This window comes from Balaenoptera borealis (assembly GCF_965194805.1).
Source record: "Balaenoptera borealis genome assembly, chromosome: 7".
Taxonomy (NCBI): Eukaryota; Metazoa; Chordata; class Mammalia; order Artiodactyla; family Balaenopteridae; genus Balaenoptera; species Balaenoptera borealis.
In genome coordinates, this window is record NC_138864.1 from 23,452,027 (window position 1) to 23,470,447 (window position 18,421).

At 34.8% G+C, this 18,421-nt stretch overlaps 1 protein-coding gene across 3 annotated transcripts in view; it reads left to right on the forward strand.

Annotated features, from left to right (window-relative positions):
• RELN (reelin) overlaps window positions 1–18,421 on the forward strand; it is a 529,312-nt gene that overhangs the window by 211,539 nt on the left and 299,352 nt on the right. For all 3 annotated transcript variants that reach the window (XM_082399695.1, XM_082399693.1, XM_082399694.1), the window contains exon 4: window positions 15,366–15,436. In XM_082399695.1, coding sequence (XP_082255821.1) covers window positions 15,366–15,436 — 71 coding nt within the window. The remainder of the gene's footprint in view (window positions 1–15,365; window positions 15,437–18,421) is intronic.

Sequence of the window (18,421 nt, forward strand, 5' to 3'; positions counted from 1 at the left end):
CTTCATTCTTTTACAAGTCGATATCCAGTTGACTGAACACCATTTGTTGAAAAGACCTCTTCCCTCATTGAATTGTCCTGGCTCCTTTGTCAAAAATCAATTAACCATAATGTGAAAGTTTATTTCTGGACTCTCAGTTCTATTCCACTGATTCGTATGTTGCTTCTTATGGCAATATTACACTGTCTTGATTAGTGTAAGGTTGTAGTAAGTTTTGAAATCAGGAAGTACAAGTTCTCCAATTTTGTTATTTTTATCAAGATTATTTTGACTCTCTCAATTCTTTGCATTTCTGCTTGAATTTTAGTATCAGCTTGCAAAATTTTTAGAAAACACCAAGTTGGAATTTTGATAGGTATTGTGTTGAATCTGTAGATTCATTTGATTATTATTGCCATCTTAACAATATTAAGTCTTCTGATCAATGATCATGGGATTTCTTTGCATTTATTTAGATCTTCTTTGGTTTTTTCCAACAATGTTTTGTATCTTATCATGTGCAAGACTTGCACTTACTTTGCCAAATTTCTTCCTAAGTATTGTTTTTTTGTGATGCTACTGTACGTGGAATTGTTTTTTAAATTTTACTTTCAGGTTACTCATTAAGAATGCATAGAAAAACGGGCGACTTCCCTGGTAGCGCAGTGGTTGAGAATCCGCCTGCCAATGCAGGGGACACGGGTTTGAGCCCTGGTCCGGGAAGATCCCACATGCCGCAGAGCAACAAAGCCCATGTGCTACAACTACTGAAGTCTGCGTGCCTAGAGCCTGTGCTCTGCAACAAGAGAAGCCACCGCAGTGAGAAGCCAGCACACCGCAACAAAGACACAACATAGCCAAAAATAAATAAGTAAATTAAAAAAAAAAAAAAAGAATGCATAGAAAAACAACTTATTTTTGTATATTGGTCTTTTATTCTGCAACCTTGCTGGACTTATTTATTAATTCTAATAATTTTCTTGTGGATTCCTTAGGATTTTCTGTACACAAGATTATGTCATTCACAATGACATTACTTCTTCTTTTTCAATCTGGATCCCTTGTATTTTGTTTTCTTGCCTGATTATCCAGGCTAGAACCTCCATTACAGTGTTGAATAAAAGTGGTAAGAACAGAATTCTTGTCTTGTTCATAATCTCAGAGGGCAAACTTTCATTTTTTCCAATAAGTATGACATTACCTCTTAGTTTTCACAGATGACATTTATCAGGTTGAAGATGTTCCCTTGTATTCCTAGTTCGTTGGACGATTTTTATCATCAAGTTGTCAGGTTATCTTACTGCATCTATTGAGATGATCATGCGCTTTTTGGTCTTTTTTCTATTATGTGGTGTATTATACTGAATGATTTTTGTATATTGAACCAACCTTGCATTCCTGGGTTAAATATGGCTTGGTCTTAGTGTATAATGCTTTTAATATGTTGCTGGATTCCAATCTGCTAGTATTTTGTTGACAGTTTTTGTGTCCATATTCATAAGTAATATTTGTGTAGTTTGTATTTATTGTGATGTATTTGTCTAGTTTTGGTATACTGGCCTTGAAGAATGTTTTGAAAAGTATTCCCTCCTCATCTGTTTTTTGGAAGAGTTTGTGAAGGATTGGTGTTAATTATTCTTTAAACATTTTATAGAATTCACCAGTGAAGCCATCTGCACCTGGGATTTTCTTTGTGGGAAGTTTTGATTACTAATTCAGTTGTTTACTTGTTATAGGTCTATTCAGATTTTCAATTTATTCTTGAGTCAGTTTCAGTACTTTAGTCTTTCTAGGAGTTTGCCATTTCATCTTGGTTATCTAGTTTGTTGATATTAATTATTCACAGTGTTTTCTTATAATTCTTTTATTTCTGTAGTCAATAGTAGTGCCCCCTCTTTCATTATCGATTTTAGTAAATTGTTTTCTGTCTCTCTCTTTTTCTTGATTAGTATAGCTAAAGGTTTGTCAATTTTGTTGTTCTTTTCAATGAACCAACTTTTGGTTTCATTGATTTTTTCTATTGTTTTACTATTCTATTTTTCATTCATTTTTTGCTCTAATCTTCATTATTTTCTTCCTTCTGCTTGCTTTGATACTAATTTCTTTCTTTTCTTTTTTTTCTTGATTGCATGGGGTCTTGGTTGCTGCGCACGGGCTCTAGAGAGCAGGCTCAGTAGTTGTGGTACATGGGCTTAGTTGCTCCATGGCATATGGGATCTTCCTGGACCAGGGCTCGAACCCGTGTCCCCTGCATTGGCAGGTGGATTCTTAATCACTGTGCCGCCAGGGAAGCCCTAATTTCTTTTTAAATTAAATTTTATTTTGACAAAAAAAGTTTTAAGTATTATATAATAGGAAAAGGCTCATAATAAAAAGGAAGACTTTCCTTCTCTACTCCTCCTGGTAGCACTCCCAGAGTAAGTCATTGTAATCATTTTTTGCTGCTCCTTCTGGTATTCGTATCTATATTTTAAAATATTATACTTAAATCAAGTTACTGCACATTGTGGTAGATGAAGATATACATCTTTTACATCATTACCCCCCAAACACACAACTTTATCCCCCACATCCTCTCAGTATATCACATAGTTCATAAAATCAGTCATCAGTGTTTCAATCAATAATTATATAAATATTATTCACTGCAGAACCAAGTGGTATATTATAATTTTTTTTCTTTCTTGAACAACTTTTCATTTTTCCTGGATTAATGATTTTTTCTCTTTCTTAATTTACTCTGTCATTTTTTCTGGAGCACTTTCTCAATTTCTTCCTGAGAAAGTATACATGGGAGGTACAATGTTTGATTCCTTATTTGTGATGACAGATTGGCTAGAAATAGAATTGCAGATTAAAAGTAATATTCTCTGAAAATTTTGAAAGCTTCTAGTGCTGTAATTGCATGAAAATGGTGCAATTCTTTTCTTATTTTGAAAGTTCTTTTATTTCCTTTTTCTGGAAGCTTTCAGGATCCTCTCTTTAGCCTTGTTGGTTTTCAATTTCTTGATAATTTGTATAAAGTAAAGGAAGTAGGTGGCAGTCCAATTCTTCATGCCAGACGTTTCTCTCCATCTTCCTCTTTTCAGCCCCCTATATTATACCTTATGTCTAAATTCCAGACACTCTCTGATACAATATTTCTAGAGAATAAGACTCAGATTTATTAAATTTTCCTCAAATTAATTCCTTTTCACCCACATAAATGCTCAACTGACAAGTCTGTATTCTCAGACTGCCATAGGAATTATTCCCTATAATTATCTGAATCAACTGATATTTAACAACTAGAAATAAGCATAATCTGTGGATTTGAAATTTTCACTGTGCATTTCCTCTTCATGATTATAATTATGGCTAATAAAAGCATTGTCTATTTATGATCAAGTCAGAAATCATGAGAATACATTATTCCCAAGTCCCTGATTAGTCTATCCATGTAATTGAGTTTAGTGTGGAAATTATTTAGTGTGGAAAATTGTCAAAGGCTTTCACATCAATGGAACTGTATAGATATTTCAGAAAATAACTCTGATATATGTTCAAAACACAATATAGAAAAGGTTCCATAATAAATAGGTTGATCAAAGATTATTCAATAAAATATGCAAAGACATTTTTAAATAAATGAAAAAAAAATTTAAATCCCCACTGAATGGCCGTATACTAAAATAAATTCCAGATGAGTAGAAAGAATTCCCAAAAGAAAATGGATGCAAGCATCTATTTAACTGAGTTTAGAATGGGAAAGAGCTTCTAAGCATGAAAACGCTGGAAAAAATTAGATGGCAATAGATTGAAAGATTTGATTACACAAAATTTTTAAACTTTTAAAAATAAAAAATTATAAAGACAGTAAAAGACTAACTATAAACTGCCTTAAAAGTATTGGCAACAAATATAGCATGGAATTAATAGCCTTAACATTTAAAGAGCTCTTGTAAATCAATTAGAAAAACATTAAAACCCAGAGAAGGGACTTCCCTGGCAGTCCAGTGGGTAAGAATCCACGCTTCCATTGCAGGTGGTGCAGGTTCGATCCCTGGTCAGGGAACTAAAATTCCACATGCCATGCGGCACGGCCAAAAAATTAAACAAAACAAAACAAAACCCATAGCAGAATTGGCAAGGACGTGAATATATAATTCCCGAAGCTGAAAAATGTAACCAACAAACATGCAAAGTATCCTCACTCATAATCAGTGGGATGAAAATTAAAAGTAGCATGGCACCTTTGAAATGAAAACTGATAGACTGATAATGCTCATTGCCACCAGAGGTATTGTGGGATGGGTGCTCTCTAGGACGCTGAGGGGGACATGTACCTTTTCTTAAATGCTATTTGGAATTATGGCTTTCATGTTTATGCCCTTGATTTAGTTTTCCCTGTCTTGGAAATCCATCTTAAAATGCAAGATATGCTAAAAATGTCAAACTCAGAGAAACAGTAGAATGGTGGTTATGAGGGGTTTGGGGAGTAGGGGAAATGGGGAAATATTTGTCAAGGTATACAAACTTCCAGTTACAAAATTAACAAGTTCTGGGGGTCTTTGTACAGCATGGCAATTATAGCTAACAATACTGTATCATATACTTGAATGTTGCCAAGAGAGTGGATCTTAAATGTCCTCACCATAAAAAAGAAATGATAATTATGGACAAGATGGATGTGTTAGCTAATGCGCTAATGGTAATCATTTTGTGATATATAAATGTATCAAATTAATACCTTTTACATTCTTAAACTTATACAATGTTACATGTCAATTATATCTCAGTAAAATGGGAGGTAAAAATAAAAGATATGATCAAAGGTTATTTATTTTATTATTTAAAATATTAAAGAACAGAAACAAAATTCCAACAATAGTATAATAAATAAATTATGATATAGCCATACAGTGGAATATTATTTAGCCTATCAAAATCTTGTTCTAAGAATATTTAATGACATAGGAACTATTTATAATAAATATTAAGTATAGAGGAATAGAAACCTACTTTTTAGGCAAGTAATTTTCTAAAAATCTTTATATTCATAAACTAATTTTTAAAACTAGAAGAGTATATATAGTTTACTGAAATGTTAATAGTGATTATCTCTCCTAGGCATGAATATGAGTAATTTTATTTTCACATTAATACTTTCCTGTATTTTAAAATTTTCATAATATACAGAAATTATTTTTAGAACAGAAAAAAATACTAAATACTGTTGCCTATGATAGAGGCTTGCTTTATAACTTGTTTCCTCCAAAGTAACCATTGTATGTAATTTGGCAGGATTTTACAAGAATATCAGTATTATATCAATACACCAATATTGTTCTAATTCATTATGATTAATTAACTAGGTTAGAAATCCTGTGCTTCATTAGAGCTTTCATCAGCTTTCTCACAGCCATAAAACATTTTAGAGTTTACAGCCCTTTTTCTTTGGAGGATAAGGGGGTGACTTTTCCTATGGGATATATGTTTCGTAATTCTTTTTCAATTTTGTGCCAGTATTTTCCAAAATGACAGAACATCATCATCATAATTCCTCACATTTTTTACAGTCTTTTCATGGAGTTGATGTCTTCTGATTTTCACCACAACCCTGAACAAGAAGTAGTGCAAGTTTTTAAGTCCTCTCTCAAAAAATAAACATTCGTCTAGGGTCAACATAAACCATTGAGCTGTGGTGCCAATCCACATCTTCTGATTCCAGATCTACTGTTTGAACTTTAGAAATTATCCAGTCCAGTCAGTTTATTTCATAGGTTAAAAGAATGAGACACACAGAAGCTAAGTGATACGGCCTAATTCATGGAGATAATGAGCGCCAGACCTAGAACAATCTCCTTTTCTGTATCTGCAACTAGTACTCTTCCTATCTGTCCCCTCGGAGATGAGACCTAAATACTTAGCATGAATGTTTCAACAAATATACAGACTCCTTAATTCACTATCCAGTGGATAACATAATTTTTACTAAGGTTTTCTTAGAATTGGTTTACTATTTTACCAGTTTAGTCCTTGCATTGCCTAAGGATGCCTCTGAAGCAAGTTGACACAGGCTTACTTAGTTAAAAGGTGTTTAAAGCAGCAAAGCCACTCACACACTTTTCTTTGATGAGTTTTAGGGATTTTAAAAGGTGGTATGAAAAGCATTTTTGTTTTGAAGTTAGAAGGCATTTCTGGATTACAAGTGATTTAAGAATACTCTGGAAGATGTTACATCATGAAAACATGTTGCAATAGTAAAACCAATACATTAGCTTATTTACTTTTATTGCTCTTGCTGTTAACTGATTTCTGGGATAAATCTTGCTTATAATAATGTTTATCTTGACGATCTATTATTATCACCTAACCATCTTTCTCAAAGTGTTTCTTATGCAATAATTTATGGTTACTTATTAAAGCGTTTAACATTGTATAGTAATCATAATGCAAACTAATCATTCATGTATTCCATGAACATTTACTGCATGGCTACTATATGTCAAACACTGAACACAATATAAAAAAAAGAAATAGACAAAAATTCCTGTGCCTAGTGTACACGTAGCCTACTAGAAGACACAATTCAAATTAACTCAAAAGATATTTGCTGAGCACCTATCATATGTCAACAGGGCCAGACTAAGAAATGTGAGCACCTAAATCAGGCTGTTACCTTAGCACCTCATCAAATTCATAATACTTAAGGGTTTGTGAATAATTATTTAGTGGAGGCAGACAGAACATGATCTTTTTATTAACAACAGTTGTACATCTTTTCTTGTTGTACTTGTGGTTTTCTGAACCAGGACAATTCTTGATAAAACTCAAGCTATTTAGAATTTAGACAATAAAAAGTCCTTCATTTTGGTGTACAGCACTCCTCCATTCAGTTTTAGAAAAGTGCCATGTGAGTTGGGAGCTTTGGAAGATGTTTGGCACCTGGGTATAATCCTTCTTGCTACATGAATCAGTCCTATCAGCCTTCTCTTACTTTAAAATTCTGTGATCAATCCTGAGAAGTTTGGCATCTCTGCTTCTTTTAATAGTTGTTGAGAGCAATCCTTTTGCGCACTGACAAAACAAAACATAGTTTTACCTGCTCAGAGGTTATCTTCCCTCCCTAAATCCACTTTGCTGTTGATTTACAAAGCAAACAAAGGATAAAACTCTGCCAGTGATAAATGTTTGCTTCTCTTTAGTGTTATATATCCTGCAACTATCAGTGCTTTTTCACCAAAATGATTATTCTTTATTTCAATGCAGTATCACATAGCAGTGTTATTGAAAGTACTTTAAGTGAAAATCAGGGTTTCAATTACATTTGGTTGAGTGCATACAACACCATAGATGAACATAACTGCCAGATGAACATAGACCATCTATGTTTTGCCAAATTTCCACATATGCAGGCAGTGGTGGTCACATCACAACCCACATCTGGGAAGCTGATGAATTTCTTCTGATGTGTATAGTAAGATGCTCCCAGATATCAGAAACATAAAATTGTGGTGGAAAAGTTATCAAAAGGAGGAAAGGAGTTAGGATTTTAGGCCTGGGCTCATGTCCAAACTATCTCAATTCAAACTCCTAAGTTTATCAGTTGGGTTTTCATTCCTGAAATCTCTTTTCACACACTAAAAATATCAAAATTGTGTATAGAAATAAAATACAAATGCATACCTTTAAAAATACTATGTATAAAAACAAAGCATCTAAAATCTATATTGTAAATATCCTTTAGGAGAATTTTTTGTCATGGTCTAAATCTAATGTTAGTTGTAGAGAAAATGGCTTTTTTCTTGTAAGCCCAGACTTTTTTTTCCTTTTTCTTTTTCCCTTTTCTTGTTTTTCCTTTCTTTTCCTTTTCCTTTCTCTTTCTTTTCTTTCCCCCCCTTCTTCCTTCCTTTCTTTTTTTTTTCCCCCAAGGAACTTCAAACTACATTTAAAGTTGGAATTCACTCTTTGGAGAATGCCCATTATTGATTCAATATGCAGAATGCTTCTGAAAGTCTTTGAATGATAGATGTTGGATAAGGAAGATCATTCATGGAATCTTTTTTAGTTGTGCCTTGCTCACTTTTTAGTGGAAGTTAAACTCCTATTATATACAACAATCTTCCTTTTCAATGGTTTCCTGTTAAATTTTCTGGAAAAATATTTCATTCTTGTATATCAGTGCTAGTACTCCATCCCAGAAATCTGACTATAGACCAACTACTTCTCTGCTTGAATAGATAAAAGCATCCTTTGTTGCGCTGAAAGATCCTTATTTAATGTTTTAATTAAGCATGTTGTTAAAATTTCAAAGACAGACAATGCCTTTGACAAAATTCTTGCCAGGTTCAGAGATATGTGGATTCATAGCATCTTATCATATACTCAGGCAATCAATTCCTTTGTAATCTGATTAATTTTCCATAGTATTAACCTTTCACTGTGGATTGTAGGGGCTTAGCCTTGGTGGATTTGGAAGGCATCAACGTTGATTTTGTGTTAGTTAAGGTTGTTAGGCAGTCATGAATACGAGTTTGCTACTTACCATGTTGTTTCAATTTATGATAAGAATGACTGTGAAAAGAGAGGGCTGGGCTGCAAGTCAGATCACCTTAAATTAGGAAGCTTCTATGTCAGAACAAGGAAACAGGCTGTGCTATCCTTGGAGAAGGTGTCTAATGCTACCTGGGAGATCTAAGAAGGTTTTGTAAGGGAAAGAGATTCCTGGATAAATTTTAGAGGATGAATAAAAGATTTTTGGCAAGAGACTTCGACGCACAGGGGACAGGACATAAAAAATTTGGCGGGCATGAAATATATTGTGCATTCTGGAACCCGTGAAGACTACTCTGTGGCTCAACTGCAGGGTGCAGTGGGAGGTGAGGCTGGATACACAGGCAGGGACCAGAACCTGAAGAACCTTTTAGGCCATTCTAAGGAATTTGACGGACTCCTTTAAGTGTTGGAGAGCTGCAGAAGGATTTCTAGCAATTTTAGAAAGAAAACTGGCACAGTGTGAAAGCTGCATTGGCATGGGGGTGAATCTGGAGGGAGATTCCAATCAAGAGAGTGTTGCAGCTTATCAGATGAGAAATTATTAAGTCCTGAATTAAAACATGGCTGTGGAGATGGAGAAAAAGGGTACATTGGAGAGTAAATAAATAAAATTGACAGAATTTGCTGATGAATGAGGAGGTAAGTCTGTGACTCACTTTTTTGACTTGAATGACTAGGATAAAGTTTACATTTTTACATGAGTTAGGGGATATAGCTGCAGTAGTTATATTATATACATGCAAAACCCATTTATACACACACACATATATTAAATTGCACATTAAAATAAAAATATAACTGTTAAAAAAACAAGCTCTCATGAGCTGATGCAAGCTTGCTGTAGCACACCATTACCTGTGACCTGTGCCACGTGATTTTGGGAAGCACTCCTCTCGATAGAGGCTGCAGCTAGCATGTGTTTGTGTGTGTGTGTGTGTGTGTGTGTGTGTGTACATGCTCATATATGCTCACTTAATCTTGAATCATGGAATCATAGAGGTTTAGAACTTATAGGAACTTTGAAGATCATCTGTTACTATTTTTTTAAACAAATCAGGAAATTAATCAGGAGAGGTTAAGTTACCTCCCAAAGTAATAGAACTAGCTGGTTTTATTTTGATTAACACGCTACATCTTAATTTGAGTAGTTAGCTCTGCTGAGTCTCTTGAAAGGGATTAACCATCATGGTTGTCATTAACCATTAAGTTACTAGCACTATTTGAATTATTTTATTTATATGTTCTTTGTTTTACTGATGAAAATTATACCTTGATCAGAAAATAGCGTAAATTCATGTATTTGGTGACTTTTAAGAATATGGAGACTGTGATTACTGGATAAGCACACAAAAACATTAAGGCTGAAATTTGTGTTTGGAGGGAGAGAAAGTATTTATACATTTGACAGAAGGAAAATGCTACGACTTAGGAATAAAAGATGTAATTATAAAAACAAAGAGCCCAGTAAAGCTTTGAAAAGCAAAAGCATTATGAAAACATCCACAATTTTTTATCATTTTGCAATGGCCTTGACATGGTTTAAGGTGAGAGTTTAATATAAAAATAATTTCTCCCTGAAGTTATTCATTACTCCTTTTTACATGTTTTAAATAATTTGGTATTTTTTTCTTGTTTTAATAACGGTCAAGCTAAATCCTCAACCTAATTAGAAGGTACAGTAATTTGCTGATGAAAAGGGGTCAAGAATCTTTGTAAGTGAATTGATTCCTTTGAAGATCAAATTGACCAAACTTGGACTGCCTCTCTCTTTTCCCATGTTCCACATATTTATTGATATTTCCTGGAGGGTAGTTGGCACAGGCACGCTGATATTACACTAGATTAACGTCACGTTGCTGACAGATGAATGCCCTTACAATTGTCAATGGACGAGACACAGTAACATATCAGACCTCACTGGTAAATCAGGGAGAAAAGTGGGAAAGTAACCCACCACTGGAGATGTAAAGCACATCGTCCTAGGTTTAAAAATGATTCTTTAGGTTAATCTGTGAGCAAATTGATTGATGAAGTAACGAAACAGTACACTTGGGGAGGCATTGTAGCAACTACATTTAAACCCCTTTTTAGTCCTGTTTTGGATGGCGATATTGCACAATAGAAGCAAATTGTGAGCTGAAAAAATATAGTTTTGATTCCCTTATATGTTCAAATCATTATGACAGGTGCCTTGTGGGAGATAATTTTAATTATTCCTACTGTTCCAGAAGCTTGAAATCTGTTTAGGTAGAGAGACTGTAAGTATCAGAAGAGTGAATATTATTGTCTTTAAATAATAACTGTTATTATTAACCCTATCCTCATATAGAGAATCTGAAGCCTCAAGTGAATAAAGAAGTACGAAGACAGATAGCTTGTTAGCAGCAGCTCACTGTGGTTACGCACTGGTCTTTCTGATTCCAGAGACTGTGAGCTTCAGCTTTGTGCCTCATTACAATACATACTTATTGTTAAATGGCTTGGGCAGACAGTTGCTCTAGGAGTTCAGTAAAAACTAGAATATGGCGTGTTCTTTTAAATTCAGGCTATTTCAAGCTCTGAATATGGTGATCATAATGAACTTTCTTCATTTGGCAGAATCTATGGAGCTTTTCAAATGATAGATCATAACAGCCCCCCTAACTTTTAAAATTACTTATTTAATAGGGATTCTTGTTGGCAAACTTGCTCTAGAAACCTATGCATCTCCCAAGAAGATAAGTACTTATTAGAAGCTTATTTAAGAAATTTGGTCTACTCCCCAGGACAGTGAACAATGAGGATAGCTTCTGAACTCTTCTGAAAAATTACTGGTAATTATGGAAAATTAAGTACAAGTAGTACCAACATAGTTATTAGCACCACAAATTTGATAGACCTCCTCCTAAAAGAGAGCTATAAATTGCATAATATAATTCTGAAAACAAATAAGGCCCGTCACCATATACCATAGCTGTATCTTATTATAACAAAAGAAAAATATATTATGGGTTAAAAATTGGAGGACATGACCTCTAGGGACTTTTGACTCTGAGTTACTGTGACTTTAGCAATTTTTGAATAGATAAATATATTTTTATGTTTATATTTAAATGTATATATTTATGTTTATATATCTATATTTTAACTATATATTTACATATTATATTTAAATATATATTTGTATAAATATATATTTCTGTAGAATATTTGAAGTAAGTACTGTGCGTCTGTAAGTAAACCACCATGAATTATTTCATAGCTCTAAATGTGTTCAAAGTAGACTTGCCATTATTGACATGTCACACCCTGGGGCATTTAGAGCAGATACATTCATGGGTAAAAGCAATGGTACTTATGTTCTTGGTAGTCACCTGGGCTTCTGTTCTTTCTTCCCTCAAAGATAAGGTGTGTGTGTGTGTGTGTGTGTGTGTGTGTGTGTGTGTGTGTGTGTGTCCTGTGTATCCTTCCAGGGCTTCCACATTGATGTTGATGAGGTTAGCATCCAGCGCTCTTATGTTTGGTGGGGAAAAGGAGCGATACAAGGGATCTGGGGGCTGATGGAGGAAATGTGATAGAGTTGAAAGGGAACTGCAGTGAGCTGACTAGAAGCCCAAGGACTCAGAACAGTGTAGGAGAAGCGATCAAGAGAAATGTACTGAAAAGTTGGAGTCGAGAGCACAGTCTCAAGGAGGCATGAATTTAAAGATCAGGCCTGGAAAGCAGGCTCTCCCTCTGAAAAGACATCACAAGCTACCATCCCATCTTTGAACCAGATCAATGACAATTTAATGCTAACAGTTAAAAGCGAGGACTCTGCACTCAGACTGCCTGGACTTGAATCCTGGCCTAGCACCAGTTACATGACATTAGGCAAAGCAAACAATAGATCTATGTCCCAGGAAAATGAGAATAATAGTATCTACCTAGTAGGGTTGTTGTCAAGATTAATTGAGTTAATTTATGTAGAGCCCTTACAACAGTGCCTAGCAGGGGGTCAATTTCAATTCATAATAGGTGTTATAATAGTAATAACCATATATGCATGGTTTATATATATACATGACATATATATATATATATATATATGCCTTATATATACCTCTGCCAGTCACATTATTATTATTATTATTACTACTTTTATTTTTCCCAAGCAGAAGACTTCAGATAATGACATTGAGCACATAGTATGCTTCTCAATCCAGTTTCGAACTGCTGAGCCCTTTCTTCAAACAACATTAAATACTTAGAACAAGTATTAGAACCAGGTGCTCTGGTTGAATTAATGGTGCCTGAAGCATTCCCTGCTGCCCATCCCTCTGACTCCCATGGAGACCCCTGGGCACCACTATGGAGCGCATTTTGAAAACTGCTGATGTGGTGGGAAGAATCCAAGGCTTGGAATCAAGACCTGGAATCAGGTTCCATCTGCCATTAACAGGCTGTGTGACCTTCAGCAGGGGTTCCCTGGGCCTCCGTTTCCTGATCCATACACTGTAAAGAGTTAGACTAGTTCAACGGCTTTCAAACTCTTCCACTTCAAACTCCCAAGTGTTCCAGAGAAGTGCACCAGGACCTTTTGGGGAGTGGGTGGTGGGGAGCATGCTGGGTGAGGAGAGGGAATCAAACAGGGCTCCCCTGTTCTTATATAGGAGTTCTGTAATATTTGTTTGAAGAATGAGTACCACTGCTAAAGAAATTTTGACTAGATGATAAAAGTTTCTTCAGTTTCAGTTTTTCTCTAGTTCTCAGAAATTCACTCATTGAACCACAGTAGAAGAAGTAAGAGCATGAATGAAATTCTAAATCTGAAGAAACTGAGTAATAGGGGAAGCAGTATGGACTATTCACAAGGTCCTGTGCAGTGACCGATATATATCAGTATCTCTGATATCCAGGGAAAAAGCAAAACCTCTGTGACATGAATTTTATTTGGATACTTTGGCTTTTTTGTGTTCATGGGAGCATACATTGGCACAATGATAATAAGTTTGTGGACCAACAAGAAATATTACTGTAGGAATAGTATATACTTAAAATCTGAAGACAACTAAAATGAACAATTATTTAAACATTGTATGTTGTAGGACTTTTCTTGGTGGTTAGTGATTTCAGAAAATATATCCCTTCCAAAGTAAATGTCAAATTAAAATTATACATTTATGATTGCCATGTTGCTATCAGAAGTATATGTGAGCTCAGAAGCTCTTGACTTGATTGAGATTTGAATAATGAAATGTATTTAGGTAAATCAAGTTTCCATGTTCTCTCTGGAAATAAAATTTGTAATTGATGAGTCTGTGGGTCATGTTTATGGCTTAGATTGGCCCTAAATTCAGTCCCTCTCATATTCACCTTGCTAAAAGCAATGGAAAACCTGTAAACATATATGAATATATAGGGAGAGTGGTAGCATCTGTTTATCTGTAATTTCAAGAATGATTAATATGCAACAACAAAGGCTGATTACCCTTATAAACTTCACATATAGTGTGAGTTGAAGGCTGCCCAGTGATTTTTCTCTTCAATTATATCTCCCTCCCACCATTCAAAACTCTCACTACTGTGTCATTGTGTGTGTGTGTGTGTGTTAAAGTATAATGTTTTCAGTTTCACAGCTGAAATATGTTAGCTTGGAGGAATATCACCCATTAACACTTCATCATGGCTTAGTCTATCAGACTACTTCCAGAGACTCAGGTCCTGGGGGACTGACACTTGTAACAATTCAGTGGGGGATAGAAATCAGAAAGGTCTGCGGCATGGAGGAGGAACGTGCATCCACCTGGAGACCAGACTGGGGATGTGGGCAACCATGAGGTCCTGTTGGGCTGGACAAAGGGCAAGATGTTGACTGAGGGGTGCACATATGGAGGGGAAATGCAGAGGCCAAAAGTTGCCTTTTGTGACCTAGCCCAGTGCCTTGTACATAATCCATCTTCAGTAAATGATGGCTGAATCAAATTATTTTTGTCCTAGGCTGGTTTTGGCTAGAACTAAACTTGAGATTTAATGTTAATATATTTTAGTTATTAAAAAGATTTTGTATGGCTTATTTTCTGAAATCAAATATTTTAAAGAGGCATGATTTCCTGTTTTAAATTCATTTAAATAATAACTTTTGTGCCGGAAAATAATCTTTTTTAAGGAAAAACACTTCAAATATAAAGCATAAATAATTCTTCCTTTAATAAGACAGTTCCTATTATAACCATTGAATAACACATCTGCTCCAAGGATGTTATTTTTTTCACCAGTCCATGTGCACAGCTCTGATTAGAGGAGGTAAAAGATGCACATCTCCTTCAAGTGGTGAATTAGACCCAGTGGGGAAAAGGTGTATTTTATTATGACAGACTTTGTAATTATGAAAACTCCAAATAGGCCTCTTTAAAAAAAAAAAAACTTTAAAAATGTAATTCTCGGTCTCAAATCTGTTACGGTGTTATGGTGACTGTTGATTTCAGAAAAAAGTGCATTAAGAGCATCTTCTTCCAGTGCTAATATCATTATTGCACCACAACACATTTTATATCAAGGTCTCCTGAAGAATAAATTTTAATAAACATCCTTGCCATACTTTTTCTTCTACCCAAGACTTGCTCACATCTGCAGTTTTCAGAATAAGCCCACAAATGTTACAGTATCTTTACAAAGTAAAACCAATCAGAAGATAATTCTCAACCCAGGTGACTTGGTTTAAGCCTTGACTCTTGTTCATTTTTATCTCTATTCAGAGGCACTTTTTTTAAAAAAAAATCATATCCACATAACATTTAAAAATGAGGTTTTAAAAAAGTTTTAAAAATACATTGTTATCACCAAACATATTACAAGATTTGTATTAACGTTTTTCTATTCATTTCCAGGGCTACAGCAACACACAAAGGCCAGATTATCTTCAAAGATGCTTTAGCCCAGCAATTGTGTGAACAAGGAGGTAAGAATCATCTTTGACTTCTTCGTATTGGTTGTGTCAAAATTATTCATGGTAGGTCCTATGTACTGAGTAAGCATTTCATGACTATTACTTGATCATGGCGCTTTAAAAATGGAATTATTGACCCCTTAATATCTCTAATAATTATTTAGTTACTACTTATTGATAAAGATCTGTAGACTTCTGAAGATACTAAGTGTGAGTGAAATAAACCAAGAGAAAATTTATATTCTTTTCATAGTTCTTTTTTCTAATGAGTTATATTTAGTTGTCCTGGAAATATAAATCTTACTAATTTTAGAATTTTACAAAAACACATCTGCATAATTTACCACTTAAATTTCTTGTTAACTTTGTCGAAAATATTTGTTTATAGCTTTTAATATTTGAGTGTGTTATAGATGATCGTGTTATGTAGTATCTATATGCTTGTTTCAACTGTGTGCACTATTAATTTCAGATGCAACATCGTTTTAGATACGTTAAGTGTAAATTAAGTAGTCACATTAAGCTTTGTGACTGCCTCATACACATCCAGACTCTCACCCATGCCAAAGTCTCATAGATGCACATATGTGAATGTATGCACATGCACACGATGAAAAAATGTCATCCCATTTTCACCATTATCATAGGCATATTATCAATTTTTGTTTACAGAGTTCTATTTTGGGGGAAACTTGTTAACTTAAGAATTACATTATTGAATGTAAAGGAAATTTCTACTAATTATCTCTCTGCTAAGGAGACTCTAATGGGTTTAAGACAGAAATTAGGAAAATTATGTGGGTTTTTGAAAGGCTTAAGAAAGTACCATTTATTATTTATAGTCATATATATCACCAGTATGGCTTTATCTAAGTAATGAGACACTTGATGACCATTACTGGCACACTTCTGATTGTTTACCTAATAACTCTTGAATCAGAAAACCTCATTCTAATTCTAATTTCACATATATTATCAGTGTTCTTAGTTTATTTGAACAGCTTTGTATTCTGTGACTTTTGAGAATGCAAAAATGTGATAGCCTTTGTGTAGGCTCAAGAAATCTACCACGATGTAAATCTTTTTCCAGACTATAAAAATGTTCGCGTTACTGAAAATATAGAACACCATATAGCAGTGAACGTTAATATCCTGAAAACCGCATAGTGTCAGGAGAAGACATGTCTAATTTTACTGACATTTATCATTGCCTAAAAGCTGATTTCTTTTAAGCCTTGAATTTTTGAGTCTCTTCTGTTGTAAATGAATTGTTGGGATTGGGTTCATTTGAAATGAAAAGAAAAAACCAAGAAAAATCAGTAGGAAAAAATTCTCAACCAGTGAGGGAAAAAAATGCCTTACATAATAGTAATGTTACACATGACCATGATTTACATGACGGTAGACTGGGATGTTATTAAAAATTCTATTCAGCCCAGGACCAGAGGAAAACATTGAGCTTTTTCAACAGCACATAATCAATTGAAATCATATCAATCCATCCAAGATAGGGTGGAAAGGATACTAACAAGAGTGATTGCTTCCTGCTGTCAGGAATAATAAGGGAAATAATTGGTGCTATAAAACATATATTTATTTTGGCCCTCTCCACTTTCAATTAAAACATTAATTATCTCCTCAAATAAAATAACGTAAATTTAACATGTAATAATATCCTATGCATTGGATGAGGAATATCTAATATAAGTATTAAAGAGAGTAAAATGACAGTCTCTATATACCTACCACCGGACAATGCCTTTCAGTCACAACATACTTAGTAGGTTTGTTGATTTTAATTAAATTAAGGAATTTAAACAAAACAAATTTTGCTTGTGGAGCTTGAGGATAGCTATTATTACAAGATGATTGCTAGCTAAGCATATTAACTATTTTTTTTATTGAAGTATAGTTGATTTACTATGTTGTGTTAATTTCTGCTGTACAGCAAAGTGATTCAGTTATACATATATATATACATTCTTTTTTATATTCTTTTCCATTATGGTTTATCCCAGGATATTGAATACAGTTCCCTGTGCTATACAATAGGACTTTGTTGTTTATCCATCCTATATATAATAGTTTGCATCTAAGCATATTAAAAAAGTAAAAGAATCAGAAAACATACTAACAATGTCTTAGATGGCATGTAATCTTGATCCCCTTCCTTAAAAGACATTCAGTGAAGGATTTTATTCTGCAAACATGTATCCGGCACCTGCAAGCCCCTGTCCTAGTGCATAGTGCTAAATATGGATATAAAAGTAAAAACAGCCGTTTCCTGTTCTTGAAGGCTGGGCTGTAAATGGCAGGTCAGTGGATCACAGAGGTAGCTAGATTCGCCTGGGGTGGTTAGGAAAGACATCCTGAGGATCAAGTCCTGAAGGGTCAGCCACAGTTTAAGAAAAAATAGGAGAGAAGATTCCATCTCTCTCATCCTTCCCATTGCTACTGACCCACCTTAGATGAGGACCCATCCCCTCCTTGGGGAATTGCTTACTAGCCTCTTCCCTAGTTTCCCTGCTCCCACTTTCTCTGTGCTCTATACAGAGCTGCTAAAATGGAAATAGGATTCTATCATTTCCCTGCTTCGAACCCTTCAATATCTCAATTGGAGGCAATAGTTTATCTTCAGAGTAGAATCCCTACTGCTAAACGAGGAAAATCCTTTACAATCTGGCCTCAGTTTTCCTCCCCTGCCTCATTTCTTGTCATCCTTTCTTTTCTCCTTAAAATTCCTGGCATGCATGTCACTTGATCACCAGTGTTATTGGCACTCTATACCCTCCCTGTCTTCTTTGCCTGGACGACCCTTTTTCATCTTCTCGTCTTCTTCGTCTCGCTCAGGCTTTCAGACCCTGCTTTGGTTTTACCTCCTCCTGAAAAAAAAAGTCTCTGATCTCCCTTACAGTCCTCCTCGATCTGGTCTTGGCGACTCTCGTGCATGGTGACATAACTCTGAAGGCACAGTAATAATGCAAATGGAAACACCGT